The sequence below is a fragment of the Gymnodraco acuticeps genome, unplaced genomic scaffold (assembly GCF_902827175.1).
Source record: "Gymnodraco acuticeps unplaced genomic scaffold, fGymAcu1.1, whole genome shotgun sequence".
In the NCBI taxonomy this organism is placed as follows: domain Eukaryota; kingdom Metazoa; phylum Chordata; class Actinopteri; order Perciformes; family Bathydraconidae; genus Gymnodraco; species Gymnodraco acuticeps.
The window spans coordinates 3668133-3683412 of record NW_022992265.1 but is presented as its reverse complement, the minus strand read 5'-3'; the positions used below and the strand labels follow the sequence as shown (position 1 = coordinate 3683412).

At 41.6% G+C, this 15280-nt stretch overlaps 1 protein-coding gene across 3 annotated transcripts in view; it reads right to left on the bottom strand.

Annotated features, from left to right (window-relative positions):
- The window catches only part of mtus2b (microtubule associated tumor suppressor candidate 2b), a 34196-nt gene extending 19446 nt beyond the window's left edge, over positions 1–14750 (bottom strand). For 2 of the 3 annotated variants that reach the window (XM_034207233.1, XM_034207235.1), the window contains exons 1-5: positions 14629–14750; positions 8619–10597; positions 6384–6573; positions 5215–5373; positions 1586–1693 (exon numbers count right to left, since the gene is read on the bottom strand). In XM_034207233.1, coding sequence (XP_034063124.1) covers positions 1586–1693; positions 5215–5373; positions 6384–6573; positions 8619–10436 — 2275 coding nt within the window. In that variant the 5' untranslated portion in view covers positions 10437–10597; positions 14629–14750. The other variant, XM_034207234.1, reaches the window with a different exon arrangement.
- Positions 14751–15280: the final 530 nt, after the last annotated feature.

The following is a 15280-nucleotide window of genomic DNA, read 5'->3' as shown; positions in this document are numbered from 1 at the left end:
CTTTATTGGGGGGGTCTGGTGGGGTCCGAAAACCAGTCAGTATCTGGTGTGAGGGGTAGGGTTAGGGTTAGGGTTAGGGTTAGGGTTAGGGTAATGTTGTGAATCGAGTGGCTTGTGTTTGTCGTCCATACCATAACCCCACCACCACCATGGGCCACTCGATTCACAACATTACCCTAACCCTACCCCTAACCCTACCCCTCACACCAGATACTGACTGGTTTTCGGACCCCCCCAGACCCCCCCAATAAAGCAAAAATGCACGTTTCAGAGTGGCCTTTTATTGTGGCCATTCTAAGGCACACCTGTGCAATAATCATGCTGTCTAATCAGCATCTTGATATGCTACACCTGTGAGGTGGGATGGATTATCTCGGCAAAGGAGAAGTGCTCACTATCACAGATTTTTTCAGATTTGTGAACAATATTTGAGAGAAATGGTTATTGTGTGTATATAGAACATTTTTTAGATCTTTGAGTTCATCTCATGAAAAATGGGAGCAAAAACAAAAGTGTTGCGTTTATATTTTTGTTCAGTGTATATAAGTGCTTTGATAGTAATTATGTCGCTCAAAGTGGAGTCGAAAGAGATGAGTTTTCAGTCTGCGCCGGAAGATGTGTATGCATTCTGCTGTCCTGATGTCAATGGGGAGCTCATTCCACCATTTTGGAGCCAGGATAGCAAACCCACGTGTTTTTGCTGATGGGAACTTGGGTCCCCCTCGCAGTGCGGGTGCAGTGAGTCGTTTGGCTGATGCAGAGCCGAGTGCACGTACTGGGGTGTACGGTTTAACCATGTCCTGGATGTAGGAAGGGCCAGATCCATTCACAGCATGGTACGCTAGTACCAGTGTCTTGAAGTGGATTCTAGCAGTTACTGGAAGCCAGTGAAGGGAGTGGTGTGGTGTGGGAACATTTTGGAAGGTTGAAGAATGCAGCTGCATTCTGGATGAGCTGCAGAGGTCGGATGGCACATGCAGGTAGACCAGCCAGGAGGGAGTTGCAGTATAGGTGTGAGATGACGAGAGCCTGGACCAGAAGTTGCGTCACTTTGTGTTACATACTCAATACTGTGGGCAATCCCCACAGGAGCAATGTGGGGTGAAGTGTCTTGCCCAGGGACACAACGACATGCTGACTGCAGTGGGACTCAAACTTGCTATCCTCTGATTCAAAGATCAGCGCACTAACTCACTGTGCCACAAGCCTCCCATAATTCTCTGAAGGATTCTCAGGGAGGCAATTAATGAAATGATGAACACAAATGAAAATGCCCTGACAAAGACCAAGTGTGTTCGATTTTCGTAAAAGGTGCAAGACTATTTACTTTTCCCTCGTGGTTAGAATCTCACAATTGTATTTTGAGAATAAATAACATACAGATAAGAGACCTTGGAAAAACTCACTAAAAAGTCAACTAGGCCATTTATGTATCATTTGTCAAGGGTCATGTGATCACAGGACAGCATAACCTTGATATGGGGGTTGTTGAAACAGCAGCATAGGATGTTATCTTTAACATTGCACATCCTACACACACACATACAAATTGAGAAGCGGACCCATGTTTCCAAAGGCTACGTACCGAGCGGGGAGCAGCCCTGCGGGGGCAGACTGCGGCGCTGCAGGCTGGGGGCGTTGGGAGGCTGAGGGGCGTGTTGGTGAGGTGTGTCATCGATGCCACTGCCATGATCTGAAGAGCAGGAAGGGTGTGAGAGAACAGAACAATTAAGTCATAGAGTCAGGATTTTTAAAAGTTACCAATTACATTACATTTTTCAGTTTGGTGCATGAGAAAATGGGGGTATATTTTATACCAACATTAGCCGACATCACAGTGCGTTACTGAGAATTGAAGCATTTTGAGTATTACTTGGCTGCACATACTCAAAAGATGTTCCTTCTAACGGTACGTGACAATACACATCAAATGTATGTTTGCAACTTGGCTTGCATTATCCACATCATTATTCACATTCTCATGAACAAAGCTTGGTTTGTTAAAACTGCAAGAAAAAATGAAAACCCCATGGGATGGAAGCATTGTAGCATTAATTAGTCATGTTTTTTGTACATGTGCATTAATTTATACAGTAAATTACCTAAAGTAAATCCATTTTGGACATTTTAAATATATGCTGTATATTTTGTCACTGCTATTGACACCCCTGTATAGTATGCCACCTCTCACTGACCTATTCAGGATCATCGGACCTTTACTCCTTGCATTTACATTTTCAGGATCAAGGATGGGCACGTTATCGACTTTCCTTAGAGAGTTTTTCTTTCCTTAACTGCAGAAATTAATTAAGACTAGCAAAGCAGCAGCATGTTGCAAACATCTCAATTATTCATAACAGCTGTTATCACGCCCCAAGCTTTCTGAAAAAATGAAAGGCTTTGATTCGTAGAAAAACTGAGGCTGTACAAGGGAGAAGTCCAACAGAAACACATCACCAAGATGAAAGCTTTCCACCACGCGTACAGTACAGGGAGATCCTTGTTGTCATACATTGGTGTTATATTTTATAACATTCCGGATAAACTCTGGATTCAAGTACTATTTAAAAAAATCTGCATTTAGCTCTCCTTTGTCAGTAAGTGAAAGTGGATCGCTTACTTTTCATGAAATATTCAGCTCCTCAATCGATAACACTGCTGCTGACACATGCTGCACCTACAGTATAGGTGCCTCAGCACTCTCAAAGAGGAAGGAAGGACAGGTGTGTGCCCTTGAAATAAAATATATATTGTCAAAGGATGAATAAGTCATAGGATTGTTTAATGATGCTGAAATCACAGATTAAACAATACACTGTTGTAGCAATATATAATTAGACTTCAAATAAATGAAGTCATTTTTGATGACAACATGCCCAGTACCTGTGTGAAACCTCATGTGGGATCACTGTAGCTCTCCTCTCTGCAGCATATTCACCTGGGAGATTCAGATGATGCTTTTTTCCAAAGGCGTATTACTAAAATGAGGCTGAGCCAAGAAGTGGTTTGTCTGAAGGACACGGCTGGAGGCTGACTCACACTGCTGAATGCTTCTTTTAACCTGCATATACAGTACAAATCCATCCCTGCTGCAAGCCTCCTGAGATCAGTGTTACACCACCAGCATGAAGCAAGAAGGACTCTGCTCTGCTGGTGACTAACTCAAGTGAGAACAGACATTTTAAGTGGATTGAATACAGGCATTTTGCTTTGGATTTGCAATCATGCTTACCTTTATATCTACTGTATGTGCACTTCTCATTTATCATTTCTCAATTATTCCTCTCAATCTAATTAAGAATAAGCTTTTTTTTTAATTGAGATGTCTGGCCTGTGTCGTGCAGTTTCAGACTGATATTACAGGAATATGAAGTGATTAGTCGTTTTTATCATGTTGTCAGTTACAATTATTTTTGTTTTTCAGTGACAAAACAACTGAGTACCACTGACTACACTGTAGCGCAAACACAGACAACATAACAATTGTATCTTGCCTGCAGTGTAACTGCACTCACTGAGCTAACTGAACATTTCATTTGATACGTCACCAGCGTCCTGGTGCTCATAATGCCAGATGTACTCACTCTCGCCAGATGTACTCACTCTCAGTCAAAAATATTTTGTTAAAGTGCATCTCCAGTTAATGTGGCTTCATTCAAGGCATACAGTGGCATTATAATGAAGCATCTCAGTCTGCAGCTATACCTGAAGGGGAACACCGCCGTGCAAGCTGCCAGTCTAATATCAGGTACATCCATCTATTTACTAAAGCAGCTGATAACAACACAGCAAATCTGTACCCAAGATAAAACAGAAAACAATGGCAATAAAAAATGAGTAGGCCACATTTACATGACTACAGGTTATCATCTTACGCTGTGCTTGTTTTCTGACGAATCAGTGTTAGAAAAGTACGAAAATAACCCAGTAAAGTGTACATTGGAGACTTTTACGGAGGGGAATCTAAAGCAGAAAGACCATTATCTCACTTGACTTCAATGAACGTTTGTGGAGGAGATCCATCAGCAAGAGAGAGGTTGGAAGTGTTGGAGTAAAAACAGCTTTAACAGATTATCCTGTCATACCCTGCCTCTCTCTTTTTGACACATACTGCAGCCGCCGCTGCTGCCGAAACATTTTAATTTCAGAGATTATACATAAGGAAATCTGCTACTGGCTAGGGGTCTGCATCGTGCATGAGACACCATAGTTTATATTTATTTCCCAGTGTAAGGACCCTACCTGAACAAGAAGCTGAAGGAGTGTCTGAATCCAGCAGTTCAGAATTATACAGTAAAAGTGAAGGGCAGGAATGGCAGCAGTCAGCGGTTTAAGGCTGAAACAAATGTGGTGACACTCAAGCGATGACTGCAATAACTCATCATATCAGCACAGTCAGTACAAATGCTACCGGGACACTTAAGCTTAAACAATTGCAAGCTTATCTAGACAATGTTTTGAATAAACTTTTTCTTGTTCTTGTTTCTTTGTACATTTGATATTCATAGTAAAACCAAAGTAGCAGACAGTAATTAAGCAAAGATTGAATCAGTACCGCTGTTAGAAGTGTCACTTTGTGTGGGATCATGGGATGAATGTAAAAATGAAGGAGGGAAACACTTTTTTCAGATATTGCTTGGTACAGTATGAGTCAGCAATATGAACAAATGATTCTGCAGTAGCTCTATGTTGTAACATAACACATTTGGACTCCTATACATATAATCATTAAAAGCTGTAAGTAGCTGGAAACTCTTCAGCTTGTTTTGACACATTTCTTACATCTCGGTCAAACTCAGAGATAGGCCTATAAGCTTATCCAGTGCATTTGAGCAGCAAAGATTTCCCTAAATCAAGAATAAAGTATTTTGAAGGATAAAATTCTGCAGTGTGCAGCAGGGGGAGAGCAACTTCAATATTTGTTCATCGCAGCCTCGGTGGTGCAGCAGCTTTCAGCTCCTACTTGTGATAAAATGCATGAAAAATTAAAGGAAGTGAGCGGTGGTTACTATAGTAACAGAGGATAGCAGAAGCAGCCTTGACTTCTGGTAAACTAACGAGGAGATGTAGACGTGATAAAACCTAAACCTGGAAAACCCGGCGGAGCACTGTCTGACGTCCGAAATGTCTTTGTGTGGATCACACATTTTAAAATAAAGTAGTGAAAACGGTTTAGCTCTAATTCATATTCATAATATGTTGAGTGTGACTCACGCTCAGAAGGTCGGCAGGGATCGCTTTGATTGCTGTCGTTTGATTGATTGCTGGACACAGATGAGGCACTGGAGCTACGGACAAAGCCGAGGGTAGCCAGACGGGAATTTGGCAGGGCGGAGAAGCCTGGAGGACGGAGACCAGACCTCTTCTGATCTCCTGGAGGTTCATGAGGAAATATGCAATATTAGTGGGGGAGCCTTATGAGATATGGGACACACATTCTGCGTCTATTACAAACTTACACATAGGGAATGTAGAAGTAAAATTAGAAATATGATTTCGTCAAATTCAATATTGAAACTGATATTCCATGAATGACATTACACTTGGCAATTGTAGGTTAAATACTTGTGCCATCCCTGATTTGTTAGTGTTACTAAAGTTCTTGACAGACATAACTTTGGGATCAGGATTATTTTTCACAGATGCAGATGGTGTAAGAAGACCTTTCTCATTGTTGTGAGTGAAGAAAATATGATTTACCAAAAAAACATATGACAACTATCATTCTGATTAAATTGGACATAATAAGAGACACCATATGTGGAATGGTAAATGGACTGTACTTATATAGCGCTTTATCCAGTCTTTAAGACCCCTCAAAGCGCTTTACATACTACACGTCGTTCACCCATTCACACCCATTCATACAGAGCAGTGTATGTTACTCTAGGACCTAACATGCATACACATTCACACACCGTTGGCCATGCCATCGGGAGCAACTCAGGGTTAAGTATCTTGCCCAAGGATACATCGACATGTTGACTGCATGGGCTGGGATCGAACCCACAACCTTCTGGTTGAAAGACGACCGCACTCCCTCACAGCCACAGTCGCCACAGGAAGCTGACTATTTATGTGAGAAGGTAGAAATATGCAGTGCAAGTGGGTCGGATGTGTCTGTTACATTGCTTTCAAATGGTTTGCACTTCAAAGAGTTTAGGTGCAAAAAGCCAAGCCTCATCTAACGCATCACAGGGGGAAAAATAAAATGGGTGAATCACTCAGCGTGCCAACATTTTTCTCTGCAGCTCGACTAGAGGAGGATGGGACGGCACAGAATAGCAATGTTTGCAGATGAAAAAGCTCTAATGATATATATTCCCACAATGGTCTTTATGTTAAACATGTCCACCAAATTGGCCAGCAGACCACCGTCTCACCTGCAGGGTCTTGGTTGCCTTGGTTGGATGCTCCGGCTGGCTGAGCAGACTGGCCTGGGACTGGGGCTGACCTCTGACCCATCTGAACTCTTGTCTTGGCTGCAGGCTGCCTGGTGACCGCTCCTAACCCCAACTGAGGCCTCAGAGCTCTGGGTGAGCGAAAGACACTGCATCCATCCTGGGAAACATTCTGAGGAGGAACATTATAAATGTCACTGTCATCACATCAAATATTTAATCAGACAGGAAATATTATGGTTATGATGCAATTATAAAGTAGATTATTTCACTCATTACTACATGAAAACATTGCAAATGTGTGAACAATTTTGGCATCCTTAATCAAAAGATGAGGCTGCATAGACCAACCCGGTATCGCGGCAAGACGTGAACATGTGACGATTTACCATGCTGGGAGACGTGAAGATGTCACGATTTCGTCCCTTCAAATGTGACAGTTACACGATATTGTTAACATTTGTTTAGTAATGGATATGGAATAAAGGTTTTGATAAGACCTGGTGTAACAATAATCAAAAAGGACATTAAAAGAGCTCCAGATGTTAATTATCTGTTTTTGCAAAAATAAAGTATACAAAGTTGATTCTAGACTCTTTAAACACTGAGGTGATTATTGTTACACCAGGTCTTGTCAAAACCTTTATTCCATATTCAATATCCATTACTAAACAAAACAGCACACCTGAAATGTATATTTAAATACTTTATTAAGGGCAGTGAATACATTTTTTCTGTATGTTTTTCAAATCAGTGTTATAAGTGTCATAGACAGTGTTACATTGCTATTATTATCCTTAAAATATATGTAAAACAAAACCACTTATGATCTTTTTATTTGAGTGGTTTACTAATGACAGTTAATTCTGTTTTTGCTATTGATGGTTTCATTTTTGTGAAAAATAATAAAATAATTTCTAAAAAAAATCCCTTTCTATCAGCTGTGCACCGTTATGGTGTAAATACAGCCTATCTACCAATTGGATCAAATATAAAAGTCAGCCGAATTAGTGTTGATACTGCAAGGAGACGTATTGTGTGAAAAGAAATGTAAGAAGTTGTTTAATTGCTGATATATTTATGATCCACGTCAAGTTTTCAGTTTTGGCGGCAGTTCTTCCTGTTTGTCTAGAAGTCTTCTCATCAGGGCTCTATAAATAGAGAACTACGGCAGATATGTAATATTTAATGCAGCCGAACCGTGTATTACAATGCCGTTATGTGATGACTTTCAAAGAGAAAAGCAAGCACACTCGGAATAAAGTATTATTTTTAACATTATTTATTTCGGCTAAACCATCGAATCACCGAGCTGAGGATCTTGCCTACGTCTGTTTCCGGTATTGTTAATGACGGATATATTTTGTTATACACACATTCCTTCACATTTACATTTTAATTTACATTAAAGTATTTCGTGAGGCCTTCTAACATGTTTTTAAATATAACTACGGTTGTAGTTGAAGAGTTTGTAAATTAACATGAACCGAAGCTGTTGCCTGGCAACGCAATCGCACAACGTCACGTCCGTTAATTCCACATCCACACCATAGACTGTATATATAAGATCCACACACATGGATTAACATCAATTTAATACATTAATGTAGCCTTTGTTTCTGCTAAAAGAGGTGTCGACCAGCTGGGGCAACAAGAAAATTGGCGTAATCGAGTGTGACTATTAAAAAATAAATCATTATTATATTAAAATTGACAATAACAACCGACCGTCGGGGTAGCATTTGCTTGGCATTTCCGGGTATATCTCCACTGGTTGGGCCATGTTAACAATACCGTGTAACTGTCACGTTTGAAGGGACGAAATCGTGACATCTTCACGTCTCCCAGCATGGTAAATCGTCACATGTTCACATCTTGCCGTGATACCGGGTTGGCATAGACTGCATAGAAGTGCTGCATACCATAACATGTGACTGCATGAATGTTAGCCACATCAAAAAAGATACAAGCAACCTAAAGAGATTTTTCAGCATTTAGCAACTGTGACATTTATCGTTAGCATTACTGCTTGGTAAGATAGTAACAGACTGTACATAACTTGTTTATTTACTTTCAGAGGGTTAAGGAGAGTTCCAAATACGTTTAAGTTTACTTTTTCAAGCTTTTGTATCACTTAGATATTTTGTAATTTGCATGTTATTTTAATGTATTGGTTTCAACAACTAATAGCACCCTTTCTTCTTATCAATGACTCACCTCCTGGAGTGTTTTTTCTGGAATATCCTCATGAAAACTGCCCGACTTCCCACTCAACCTTTGAGGAGCGGTGTTGCCTGGAGGTTTTACCCCAGCAGAAGCCATGCCTGGAGGATGGTAACCTGACTTCGGCATCTCCTGTCGATATTTGTCAAACAGCAGGTTGGAGGAGCATAGCACCGGCGAGGATTTAGGTTGAGTACCAACCTGTGCATCTTTCTGAGCTGGTGGGCTGGAGTAAGAGGATATTCTTTGTGGGAGTGTAGAGCCTTCGATTGGGACTTCTGTCCCTTGCGGTTTAGCTTGAGGATTCTTTCGAACATAGGTGATTATTTTGGGTCGGACATTTTTAGGCTTCTGGGGAGGAGAAGACCTCCTGGGTTCAGGCTCTTTCTGCTGAGAAGAGACAGGTTTGGGGATGCAGCTGCTCAGACCTGTCTTACCTGGTGGTCTGACAGTTGGACCCAAACCTCTCTGAGGGGAGTCGCTGCGCTCGAAGCTCAGAGACCTGATGCTCTGGACCTTCGCTGGAGACCCAAGCAGTCGTCTCTTGGGGGATCCAAAAGTTATTTTAGGGGAAGTAGGAGTTGCTGGTCGACTTGGGCTTCCCCATGGCTTCCTCCTCTCCAGACTTGAAGAACTGGAGGGTACTGTGTTCTCAAAAGAGCCCTGCTTGTTGAAGGTGTTTTCAAAGGATGGCTGCTTCTTTAAAGTAGTTTCAAACGATGGCTGTTTTTTGTAACTCCATTCAGGAGGGTATTGTTTTTTCAACGAGTTATCAAATGATCCTTGTTTCTTCATGGCTTTGGATTCAAATGATGACTGATTCCCCTTTGTACCTGTTTTTGACGGGCTGAAGTTCACATCTGGGGCCTCGTCAGCTTGTGTGCTTTTATCCATTTTAATGTTGCTTTGTTCGTGTGCTGTTTTTGTTGTGGGTATACCCTTGTGCTCAGTACTTCTCCTTTTATCAAATTCTCCCTCTACAATAGCATTGCCTACTTTATTTATCTGGTTATTGTTCTTCCTGTGTTCATCAAAGGCATCCTTACACATAAAAACTCCATTGCTGACTTGTGCCTCTGATACCAAATCCTCAGATTGAACTGTTGAATTCAAATTCATGTCCACATCTATCCCGTGAATTGTGTTTTCTCCTGAGAGGAGGGGATGATGATCAGCTCTCTGAGAGACCTTGCCTCTCTCGGGGACATTGTCAGTTGTCAGAGTCAAGTCTTCTGAGATGGTTGAGTAAGGCCCAGAGGCAATGTGCCAGGAGTCTGTTGTCTGGGATCTGACAGTAGTGTCCATAGCAGTGTCCATGCTTGAAATGGTGGACAGACAGGACACAAAGACATCCGTTTCTGAACTTAACTCAGCCTTGGACAACTCTCTGCTCTCAGATTTCTGAGAGGCATTGGTGTCCTGCTCACCGGCTTCATGCAGAATAGTCTTTATCTCTCCCCTGCTCTTATTATCCGTCACATGGTCAGCTGAACCTTTGCTACGGGATGTATTCGGGTCTTGACGCCTTTTTCGCTCAGCAACCCCGGCAAAGTCCTTGCCATCCTCCACCACGTAGGCCTCCAGCTCCTGACACTCCAGCATCTCGAACTCGGCCAGGTCGGGGTCCTCACACTGCGAGTCTGTACCCCAGATGATGACTTTGTCCTGCTGTACTGTTTCAGTCATAGTGCCAGATTCAGCCATCATCCGGCCATCTTCTGTCCGGATCTCATTGGCGTTGGCATCACCGTCAGTCTGCTGGTTGCTATTTCTTAACTCCCCCTCACGGAAGGGCTCTCCTCGACCGCTCATTTTGGAAACAACTCTGAGTTTAGAGCGCCACAAGAGCACTTTAAAAATCAATCATCCATGGCATCAGCAACAAAACCTCTTTCCATTACATCAATAATCGGAATGTTGAATATCATGTCTAATTCGGAAGATGGATCTTCATGACATCTGTGGTCCTTATCCTGTATAAAGACAATAAATTACATTTTAAATATCAACAAATGAAAGATGACTTGAACATTTTCAGGGTACAATACATGGGATTTCAATTGTCTGCTCTCCTGCCATACATGTTGATAGACAAGCTTCAGAAGTTGATTTACAAAAGGAAGCTCAACCCCAAAAAAGCTTTTCTTTTCTGAATTCAAGCTTGCCGAACATACCAGGAAAATACAATAAATGTAGGTTTTTAAGAACAACAAAATTGTATTCAAGAGACAAGAGAGGAGAAAACGCTGCAAGACGTGTGTCCTACTGTATATTCTGACATTCCAATTATACCTAATGTTTCCATTCTAACTGAGTTCCTCTGTTTAAATAATCATCTTTGCAGCAGCACTGGACTGCCTTCGAATGAGCAAGAAGTATCTGCCTTAGGAAAGGATTTGTTCCATAGCCAAAACAATGAATTTCCCTCGCAAAACTGTGAATAGTCTCAGGGCACAAGCAAGTTTTTTATAGCACCACATTTACATTCTGCAGCAACTGTGATTTGGCCTGCTAGATTTCCCCCGTCACTGCTTACGGTTGCCTTTGATGCTTTAAAAAGCCTGTAAACTCATAAATGTTACCAATCCCAGATCATGTTCTCAACAGGCGACAATGATACAACAACATGTCACTATTTGACATGAAAATAAGCATATTTTTGTAATTCTTGCAGAGGAGCTGTGTTTGGGGGGGGCATTATGACAGCATGCTGTGCTGTGGGGCATTTACGTCTGTTTTTCAACATTAGCTATGAATGGGTATGGGTACACAATTGTTGAAATGATATATCTGTAATACAACGTGGGATTGACTTTCACTATTGATACCATCGCAGGGAACTTATTGAGTTTAAGACTGTCAAATAAATGTAAGGTTTCTGTGCAGATGGCACCACAGTATGGCTGTTCATTACTGATTATTATAGCTGTATTTACTGTTTAACAACCCAACGATTGTGACCTGTCAGCAGATGTCTTCACTCTTCTCTATTTATCAGATTAGGACATAACTATTAATCAGAATAATCAATTTGTGGTACAATGCTTCATCTAAGCTGTTTACCTTCATGTCTTTTGCAAAAGCACATTATAAAGGATGTCTGCAATTTACCTATTTTACCTATAGTGGCTTTGCACTTGTAGAGTTCAGAGAGCTTCAACAGACCCTCACAGGAACACGTTCAACTAGGTACCATGAAAACACTTTTTTTCCACTTAAGTAGTCTTTTGTCCAACCCGGTATCACAGCAAGATGTGAAAATGTCACGTTGGTCCACACTGGGAGACGTCAGGATTCGCGATTAGTATATTGCAGTGATACCGGGTTGCTTTTGTCATATAGTAGTAGCAGTAGCTTAACAAAAACCTGCCTAAAACCAGCTCAAGGAGAAAACAAAGCATAACTTTGTTATCAGTTTGTTATATTGTTCAACTCATCATCCAATAGGCATTTAACCTTGATTACTGCTCCACCTCATCTCTTCGATCACCATGTATGTCCTTTTACTGTTAATGCCTACAGAGCAGGACATGTCTAATAGTTTCCAATGTGTGATAATAAAGTTCGCTGCATGTTTAGAGTAAGGAGGGGAAACTCCTTTGGTGACATAAATAATGATACTATGTGTTGTACTAGTGATGCAAAGAGGGCCCAAAGACATACATGTTTTGTTTACAGTACAGGCAAACACACTGCACTAAATGCTGTGTCAGCACCTGCACTGCAGACACCAATAAATTAGATTCCCTTACACCTACAGTAACTCTCCCCAGCCTCCCTATCATTTCTCTAACAATACTATACAGTTACTGTGACTCTATTAAACCGATCCAGCTCTGGTTAAAATCCCTACATGTACATGCCTGACAAGAGATGTCAAATTGGACAAATGAAGTCCTGTTTCAAGAGAAAACTGCATTCTGTTCGCTAACAGGATTTCTTCGGCTGCTGCAGAGATTGCTTCTCCATCTCTTAAATTGATTTCCATCTCCAATTCAGTGCATTGTAGAGTGTACCGACAAAGTACTGTACATATGACACTCATTTGAACAGGGAGTGACATGTTGAATGTGGCTAGGAAATAACATCAATGCTAACATTACCATCTATATCTCATAAAACCTCTCTTGTTCACCTATTTATTTTACCCAACTTGCCCTTTTTTTTGTGAGTAGAGTTTGCATTGTACGTAGGCTATCTGTTAATTTTCTGCTTCACAGTCTCTCATCCTGGATGAATTAAAAGTATCACAGAGATAATTAAACTTTTTAATTCATTTCAACCTCTTTCTCTTCACTAATCTCAGAGGAGCTATGAGTCTGGAGGAGACTGATGAAGAAAAAAAAGGGTGCTGCTGGTTTCACTGGCTGAAAAAGTGCAGTTATAATACTTGGAGTGACTGAAGTGACACTCTTCCCTTCCTTTATGACCCCATTGCCTTATCCACCCAAACAGCACATACTGTAACACAGTGCACGTAGGCTCTTTCCTTCATTGGCCCTGTCGCTGCCACCCCTTTTTTCCGTACCCCCTTTTAAATGACATTCTCTGATTGCTTTCTTCTCATGGTGGCAACAGCCGATAATGATCCTGCGGTGACATTAAGCAGACTGAGGAAATGTATGCTCATAATGTCAACATGCTTCCCTGAGCATGTTTCCCCATCCCCCCATTGTTCAGCAACTCCCCCCGCCACCACCTGCCTCCTGATATGCAGCATGATGGCGGGACTTTCATCGGGGCCTCTGATGAAATATGTGCATTCTAGAGCGAGTGCTTGTGTGTGTGCTCAAACCACTTGTTTTTCTTAGGGAGACAGAATCTATTTCGTTGTTAGCAGTCATACATCTGTAGCAGAGCACAGAGATCAAGGCCTTCATTTGTCCATCAAGCTTCACTAAATGCTTAATCTGGAATCCTCATGAAATATTGAGGATGGATGAAGATGGAGGCACCGGTCTCCCTCTCTTTTTCACGCCTCAGTGGCCTTTACTTCTTTGTGTAACCAACAAAAGCTCACAGCTGATCTTCTGTGACTTAAGCACATTGAGAAAGCAAGAGAAAGTGTGTGCCTCTACAATCTACAAGTGAAGACACAGAGGGTGAAGAGGCAACACACATGCTGGAAAAATGTTGATGTGACATGCACATGTAAAATAATTATGTTGTTGATATTTTAAATCAACACCTTACATTAGTATAATCACCAGCTATTGCCCAAAAAAAGGAGGCTCCTGTGTTTCATTGTCACATCTTACATTAAGTAACAACTGTGGTCACCACACACACACACACACACACACACACACACACACACACACACACACACACACACACACACACACACACACACACACACACACACACACACACACACACACACACACACACACACACACACCACACACTCCACACACACACACACACACACACACACACACACACACACACACACACACACACACACACACACACACACACACACACACACACACACACACACACACACACACACACACACACACACCACACCACACCAGCAGAAATAATGTCTCTGTTCCTGATGCACACGCTGCCCTGTTCCTCATCTTACAGCTTCTAAAAATAAGGGGCATCAACAACACATGACCCCTAAACAGGAAGGAAAAACATAAGGCGTTGTTGCATTTATGACAGACACGGGAGAAAAAAAACATACAGTAGAGGTGAAAAAACATCAGAGGGGCTGACCCCACTAAACACACACACACCCACATACTGAGGTGAGCCCACTTACAACGAGTCCCCCTTTCCAGCTCGAGTGCATGCAACAGCAAAGATAATTTATCATGGCAACAAGACTTTTAAATTAAATCGGTAATAAAAACACCTCCAACAGCAGGACCATCCGCAGTCTCCCTCCAGCAGATGCAGCAGTGTCAATAAATCTACTTCTCAGTGGTGCAGATCTGAGGATGACAGGGAGGGAAAGCAGAACACACCCGGTGTGAAATGTAGATCTTACCGTTCAGTTTCAGGAAATCCTCTGGAGAACAGCTCGACAGTGAGGACGAGGAGAAGCGAGAGGGACGCATCCAGCTCTCGCTGTGATGAAGAGGAGACAGACTGCACCGTCGCTGAAAACAGGGAGGAGAGGAGGCTCGACCATGGAGGGCTCGACGCCCATAGCAACACGGGCTCAGGTCTCCCCCTGCTGGTCAATTAGTGAATTACTCCATCAAATATTTAGAGCGACAGTACACTGGCAGCAGTCGCAATGTTAGGGACGAGGAGAAGGGCCACATGAGACAAAAATGTTGGATGTGACCAAAAGTAAAACAAATGTAACCTTAATTTCAGAATTCTGACTTTTTTCTGAATTTTTTTCCTAAAATGTTTGAAATCAGAACATAATTGTTTTCTTTACTCATGGTCAAATTCCCAAAAATATTTTCACCCTAATCCACTTATGTACAATACACTTCACTTCCAGGTTTTTAAATCTAGATGGATAATAGCTTCATTTGTTTTTATAATTCGAGGTGGGTTAATTATCCACAAAATATAGAGCACTTTATATTCTTAAATGTTGTAGTCAATCAAAAACAAAACAATTAAAGTCATTATTCATAAATTTAAAAAAACAATCAGCACAGAACTGAAAGAGTGTGGAAAAA